Source organism: Oryza glaberrima, chromosome 7 (assembly GCF_000147395.1).
Source record: "Oryza glaberrima chromosome 7, OglaRS2, whole genome shotgun sequence".
Classification (NCBI taxonomy): domain Eukaryota; kingdom Viridiplantae; phylum Streptophyta; class Magnoliopsida; order Poales; family Poaceae; genus Oryza; species Oryza glaberrima.
The window spans coordinates 9,104,451-9,112,549 of record NC_068332.1 but is presented as its reverse complement, the minus strand read 5'-3'; the positions used below and the strand labels follow the sequence as shown (position 1 = coordinate 9,112,549).

At 44.7% G+C, this 8,099-nt stretch overlaps 1 protein-coding gene across 1 annotated transcript; it reads right to left on the bottom strand.

The window, feature by feature from the left end:
* Window positions 1-1,112: 1,112 nt before the first annotated feature.
* On the bottom strand, window positions 1,113-3,266 carry LOC127779714 (uncharacterized). The gene is made up of 4 exons (XM_052306597.1): window positions 2,816-3,266; window positions 2,669-2,721; window positions 1,617-1,796; window positions 1,113-1,538 (listed from the first exon to the last, which is right to left on the bottom strand). The coding sequence occupies exons 1-4, from the start codon at window positions 3,230-3,232 to the stop codon at window positions 1,298-1,300; spliced, it is 891 nt and encodes a 296-aa protein (XP_052162557.1). The 5' UTR covers window positions 3,233-3,266; the 3' UTR covers window positions 1,113-1,297.
* Between the last annotated feature and the right edge of the window lie 4,833 nt (window positions 3,267-8,099).

Sequence of the window (8,099 nt, the reverse complement as noted above, 5' to 3'; positions counted from 1 at the left end):
AAAACTAGCTATTTCTTTATGATGACTAGTGGCCCACATATCAACAGCATCTCAGAAAAAAAATACAACAAACTCGGTTGGAGGTTGTGCCAACAACAAACTCCTCAGACCAGCAGCAACCACTAGCTGTCGCTCCATGCACCACCACCACCGCTTTTTCTCCATGAGCCACCATCATTCCTCCTCTCCGCCTTTGCGTGCGCAACCGCACCCTCTAGTCACCAACATATCTTTTCTCCTCCCTTGTCATCATGCACTCTATTGTCATGGTCACTGTTGAGGTCGGCAGTGTCGTGTTTGTAGGGACTCGGGGAGGCAGGAACCGACCCGACGAAGAGCAGAGACGCTAGATTTGGGCTTCTCCTTACTGGATCTTACAGTTCCCCAACTGTCGAAGAGAAAAAGAAAAAGGAGAGAGAGAGAGAGAGAGAGAGAGTTAGTGTGCGAAATGGTCACAGAGTCACCGGAGTTGGAGATGGATAGAGTAGGGTGGTCCAGATTGAAATGTAAAGTTAGATGTTGAGTAAATGAAAAGAATGGTTAAAGGATGATATAGTATGAAAACTTTTAAGAATACATAATACACACTGTAATTTACTTTTTTTTTCTCTAGCATAATTAAAGATGAGTTGTCCATTATCCAATAGTCTCGTGATATGCTAAGCCCACTACAGTTTTTATCGTCTCTGTACAGTAAGGTTGGATCGGTGTACTTAGCTATTACTAATAATCTCATGATATATTGATACATGACAATACAAACTTCTAATATGTAATCGTATTTTGCTTAACTTCTATAATATATCATCGTCTTCCAATTAGCCTCCGTTACAATTTTGTCCTAATGACCGACAAACCCCTGACAAAAACTTCCAAACTTTGGTAAAAAATTCTAAAATATCATATTGTAGAACTTTCAAAGTTTGAGATGGGCAACTTCTATGCTAGTTTACAATATGATATTTCAGAATTTTTTTGACCAAAATTTGGAAGTTTTGGAACGGAAATGGAACGGAGAAAAATAATGATCGTCAATTATTTTGAATTTTTCCTCTCCCCTTATCTCAAATGGAAACAAGATGTAAATTGGGGCTTCACCGAATCTGTGAGACTTGTGACACTGGCAAAAAGATCGTCACTGCTAATAGCCATTCATTCACCTATACTATTGATTTATGCTACACCAAACTTGAATCAAATTACCACAAAGAAACAAGCATACATATGCACTAGTGATACTCACAGCAAAAGTGATACATTTACAGGGATCGATGCATGGCTAAAGCAAAGAAACATATCATTGCTGTTCTAAATGATGTTCATGGATAGGCAGCTCCTTTATCATCAGAACACGCCGTCTCCTTCCCACCCAGGTGACCCATCCAGGATCCTTTGCCACCACCCTGTACCCCGCCTTGGAGTAAAGGCCTCGAGCTCCATCGTCGTCCTCGTAAGCCCTCAGCGCCATGAATCTGTGCCTCCACTGGAGCGCCAGCGCCTCGCAGGCTTTCAGCAGCGCAGTCCCTACCTTCCTCCTCCTGCGGAGGGGAAACGAAAATTCAGAACTTCTAGCTTAATGTATTGGCAACCTTGGTAAGCAAGTTGGCAAGCATTACCTGAAGGATGGCAACACCGCAATTCCTGACACATAGAGGTACTCGTCGACGCCTTGGAGGTTCTTAAGTATGTCAGCTTCATTCTGAACTGTGCAGTCCACCACACCAACAATTTTCTCGAATGGCGCCTCAGATATCTGGCTGGTTGCATCCACTTCTTCTGCCACTAAACACGCATATCTAACAGGACAATGATGAACTGAATCAGCACTCAGTGAAATTGTTAGACCCAAAATCATTATGTGTATCGATCATTTTGACTAATCTTAGTTGCTGGTACTGCTAAACCAAAAGTGATGACACCAACAGGCACCTCAAAAACCAGATAGTAAAACATGCCATAATCATTTTGACTAGTTTTAGTGTTCAAAGTGACTTTTTTTTGCATGCATACTTGACCAGGGTGGTGTTACATGAAGCTGCACACAAGAATCTGGATTCCTAGTATTCTGCAGGATAAGCCACCCTGGTCCGAAGACTGTTAGCATTCTGTAATCTGGATTCCTAGTTGTGATTTGGTGTGCCTACATGCATCTGCTTGTTACTTCGTGACTTCCTGTGCTGTAGTACACTAGTACGTCAAGTTTCAGAGTACGTCAATAAACCAATTTAGCTTTCGATAAAAGCCAGGAAAGTTCTCTCTAAAAAAACAATGCACAACAGTACCTAAGAAAAATGGTGAAACCTACCACTTGTAACCTTCATAAAGTTAAGGACTGACGTATCTCAATTACAACTGTCTGCTACTATCATCAGAATTGCTGTAATTTGGTCTCTGAAACGCCTGTTAATTCCTGAGCATCGTTGGGCAAATGTAAATGTTAAGTGGTTTAGTCCCAGATGGTTACTTCAGAAGAATTTCAGATAGTTCAGGACAAAAGTAAACTAATATGAACGTTTAATCCTCTACAAATAAATCTGTGTACTAGTAAAGTATGCAACCACGACCAGACTTAAGGATTCAAATCAAAATCCTTCCAAAGCATTTGGACCTTCTACCACTCATCGATTCATTCATTTCCAGCAGAAAGAGCAAAGAACAGGAACATCACCTGTCAGGCGGCGAATTCCTCACCCTGTAGATGAGCGCCGACAGCACCTCCGCCTAATCTTGACCAACAAAATGCCACAAACAACAGCATCAGCATCACCAAGAACAACATCAACGCGCGCATCAGTAATAATAATTCCTTAATTACTTTGAAAAAATCGAAGAAGAAGTCGTTGAAGAGGGCGACGGGGACGTGGAAGGCCTCGGCCTGGACGAGCGCCACCCGCCGCATCTCCTCGCCGACCCGCCCCATCCGCCGCACCCCCCACTCGCCCTCCCTCGCCAGGTACCCGTCCTCGTCCCCATCCTCCTCCCCACCGTCTCCCGCCACGCCGACCTCCTCCTCCTCCTCCTCCTCCTCCTTCGTGGGAAGGCAGGCGACCCGGTCTCTCCTCCCCCTTCTTCTTGCGACCAGGAGGCGGCTCTTCTTGCCGGCGCCGCCATGGCGGCAGCGAGGAAGCGGTGTAGCGACGGGGAATCTGAGTCGGGAGGTCGTCGTGGATTGGGAGGAGGGGAGGAGCGTGGATGGTCGGAGAAGGACGGCCATGGTTGCTGCCGGACTCATTGTGTGGACGGCGCGAGAGAAGTGGCCATCGACTCCTTGGCTACCTGAGTATGTTAGATCGGGATACTAATATTATCGTTTTGGTAAAAGTAGCATCGTGTCGTAGTATCGGATACTATAATATTTTAATTTTTTAAGTTTAATTCATATTTATATTAATTATATATAGCCATTCTATATAAATACTACATCTTATATAAATATAGACATTTATTAAGAGAAACGACGTTGGTTTTGATATATTTAACTGATTTCTATATAAACTTGAGCATATTTATTTACATTATTTTCAAACCATGTTATTTTAAATAAAATTTTGTAATATTGTAGGGATCGTAGAATCGGGATACCACATGTAGTAATGAATAGTAGGATCGAGATTAGGATACTAGATGAGATCGATATCGTTTCAGCTTGGTAGGATCGTAGTATTGTAAGATATTAGAATACGAATTAGGATCTGACAATTTTAGCTGAGTGAGTGGGTGGCTGCCGATTTTTTTCAAAATAATAATACTATTTTTATAGAAAAAATTGCAAAAATATAGTCCGGTTACATGAAATCACATGTTTAGCATAGCTATGGAACAACCAAAATTCGATAAAGTGCCTATTGAATAATGTTCGATAGGTACGTAAAAGGCACATGTCGAATTCACCAGGTTAGTTGGCCTGATAAAAAAAAGAACGGAATTGCTATAAAAACTGTTGCAAGTTTTTTGAGCAAAAAACTTTCATATATAACTATAGCATAGTTGTAATCCTATAGTTGCACCGTAACTACGTTGCAATCTCTATATATAAGTTAGATATAAAGTTACACATATTATTTTAACTAGAGAAAATGTCCGTGCTTTGTAACAGGTGAAGGCAATTTTTGTGAGAATTCATTTGGATATATATTTTTCTAGAAAATCATGGGCTGCAATTAGGAGTTCAATCATCTCAAGTTAGCATGTGACTTTCTAAAAGAGATTTCTTATACGATTTCTATGTATTTCAAAAAATGAATTAACTTAAAAACCGATTCATACACGAATGATGTAATAAAGTATCAGAAAAAATTTTTCAATTCTTATAATAGTAGTTATACTTATATACAAGTTATATAGCTATAGCGAAATTATATTATAGTTAGCTTGCGGCCGTCTTTTAGATAGTCGCAATAAGCATCCATGGAGCCCTATCGAACTTCTGGGAGTTCGATTGGTCCAGCCACATGCTTGTAGTATGGCATGCTGAACAATATTGTTTGTTCGATTGGTCTCTGTTGCACAGTAGCCCAAACACACATGTATCATAAAGAACTAAAGAAAACATAATGTTGTATCTAACGATCGCTATTCGAAAGAGGTACCGATCGAATAACCGTTATTTGATACTTCCTCCGTTTCACAGTAAGACTTTCTAGTATTGATTATATTTATCTAGATGTTAACGAATCTAGATATATGTACGTGCCTAGATTCATTAACATCTAAATGGGCAATGCTAGAAAGTTTTACATTATAAAACGGAGGAACTATATACCATGTCAAATTTTGGTTGTTCGACAGGGCGCTGATTTCGGGCGACTGGATTATATTTTTGCAATTATCTATTAAAATATTATTTCTAAAAAACTTCGCGGTTGCGTATGAATTTTTCCTCAGTTTTTGAAACTTTTTAATTCGATTTTCAAATATAACTTTTTTAACCTACCACATATGTGATCAGCGATTGCATTTTAGATTTCGATAGCACAGAGATTTACAATTTTTTTTATTTTTGGCACTTTTAGACCTATATTATTTGACTGAATTTGAATAAAATTTAACTAGGTTCAACAAAATATTGAGAAAATCTGAAATTTTTGGTTGAAATGATGACTTGCTGGGGAGGGTGTCAGGGTTACGGATAAGGTATACCCTCTATCCTTGATATACGTTGTATACTGATACGGTATACCCGCGCGTATACGGATAGTCCCTGTATACGTTAAGGAAATATATCACGTAATAGAAACAGAATCCACAGATGGAGGGAGTCCAACTCGGACATAACTGGGTCGTTACCATATCGTGAGGGGTCTGATATCTCTGAGTCCTACTTGGAGATCAACTGACCCGCGGTATAAAAGGGACCCCCCGGGCGGGACCTAAGGCATCGAATCGGACCACCAACACATCCACCACAGCCTACAAAGTCGAAGCCTACAGGAGCCAAGTCGCCGGGTGATCTAGTCGAGCCAACTTGACTACAGTCTCATCGGTATCATCGAGTTCCACTATTCCCTTTGTAATCTGTGGTTTCCATCATATAATCCCATACCAACTGGATTAAGGCTACTACCTATCAAGGGGTCTGAACCAGTATAATCCTTGTCTTTTGTTTACTTGATGTCGTACTACGTAGATCCTCGCACTAGCGTACCCCAATACCCTCTATATCCGGTCTACGGGTATCCCCCATCGACAGTGGCGTGCCAGGTAGGGGGCCTTGGTGCTCAAGGTTCTCCTACTATGACTTCAAGCCTCGTTGATGACAGCGTCATCCTCGGCATCAACCAAGGAGTTTCAACTTCAATGATGCTGGTGTGGACTCAAGTCGGCGAGATTATCTTCCCGGTCTACACCACGATGCCGATCTCGACTGGCCCAGTAATCACCGGGAGCGAGAACGACGTGGTTACGACCTTGGTCGACTCCATGTCGGAGGATCCTCCCGTAGGAGCGGAGAACGGAACGCCGACAACGTCTGCGCCTGAGAAAGATTCTAACGCGGCCAGTTCTTGTCTTTTCGACAAGAATCACGAGCCAACGAGGACAACTTCCGAGGAAACAAGGACCTGGTGTCCTATTCACAAGACCAAAGGGCACGACTTGCAAGCTTGCTCGGTTTTTCTTGACGTACAAGCTGAAATCCGTGCCTGCAAGGAACGCGGAATTCAGTGTGCTTCTCCCACTCGTGATGTTCATTGTCCCATTCACAAGACAAGGACTCACGACCTTTCGAGCTGTAAGGTCTTTCTCAATGCCATGAGGACGTCACCTCCTAAGGTCCAACAGTCGCGAATCTCTCTTAGAGATGCGGACAAGGAACGAGGAGCAACCACTACGAGCCATTCGTCGGGGTAATCGATATCGATCCCCACGAGCCATCTGTCTTACATCTGCTCGAAGATCAGGCCTCATCATCAACGAGTACACCACGCAATGTATACGCTATCGATGGGACTTGCACGTCTGCACGCAGTAACGTAGAAGCGGAGGATCAATTGGCTACGCCGGCCCAGCACATAAGGACCATCAATGCAATACTGAGGGAGACCCCTTATGATCCCATCCTGAACACTGATCTCAATCAGTGGACAGAACGACTACGGGAATCAGTAGCCAACCTCAGTAACGCGTTCGAGGAGGCCGCTGCCAGGGTACTGCCAGAACAACCGCCAACGGGCGGCGGCAATGGGGAACTGCCTAAGCAGTGGGCGTCACCTCGTCAAGCCACCCCTCCGCCTCGTGGCACCAGTGATCTCTGCGACCATCTGAATGGCCACCGAGAAGCACGACACACGCGGGACAACGAAAATCGTTCCCAACATCGCGTCTCGTCGCGACATTGCAAGAACGAAGAGCAAGGAGGACATCCAAGCAAGAACCGAGACCGTGATGATCACCACAACCGCCGAGAACGCGATAATCGCGAACAACGGCTGTCGCGCGATACAAGTCGAGGTCGACGCTGCGACGACGACGACGACGACGGAGATCGACACCGGGAAAACAACGATGGGCGACGACGAGGCTCACGAGAACCCGAGTGTCATCCTCGGAACCCTGCCCCGGAACCGAGTGATTCCTCATCGTCCTCGTCGTCTTCATCATCTTCCTCATCGGACCGACATCCACGACGAGCACATGATCGCCGACAACCCACCGCTCTTGGCGGTGGGTGTAGAGCTTTCACTCGCTCTCTACGAGAGGTTCGATGGCCTGAGAAATTTTGACTGGGAGCAGTAGAGAAATACGACGAAAGCACTGACCCTGAGGAGTTCCTTCAGGTCTATTCCACAGTACTCTACACTGCCGGAGCAGATGACAACGCATTGGCGAATTATTTGCCGGCGGCGTTGAAAGGATCTGCACATTCGTGGCTTGTTCACCTCTCGCCCTACTCGATTTCTTCATGGGCAGATTTGTGGCAGCAGTTTGTCGCCAACTTCCAAGGAACATACAAGCGCCACGCGATCGAGGACGACCTACACGCATTGACACAAAATCCGGGCGAATCATTGAGGGACTATATTCGGCGCTTTAATGAGTGCAGAAATACAATCCCCGAGATCACCGATGCTTCCGTAATCCGCGTGTTCAAGTCCGGCGTCCGAGATCGCTACACCACCCAGGAGTTGGCGACAAGACGGATCACAACTGCTTGTAAGTTATTCGAAATTGTCGATCGATGCACTCACGCGGACGACGCCCTAAGACGCAAGAACAACAAGCCTAAGACCGGGGGGAGAGAAGAAACCAGCCAAGGACGCACCTGAGCCAAGCAAGAAGAAGAGTCGCAGGAATGGGAAAAGGAAAGCTCAAACAGAGGTCCTCGCTGCAGAGTATGCGGACCAACCCAAGCACCCAGACCCACAAGGCGACGATACGAAGAAAATATGGTGCCCTATACACAAGTCGGACAAGCACTCTTTGGAGACTTGTTTCGTCTTCAAAAAGGCGCTCACGAAGCAACTAGCGTTGGAGAAAGGCAAGCGAGTACGTGTAATCGAGAAGGCCGCAGAAGCAGCTACTCAGGACTCAGACTCAGCCTACCCAGACTCCGACCTCCATGTTTCGCACATCTTCGGAGGTTCCACGGCGTACTCCTTAAA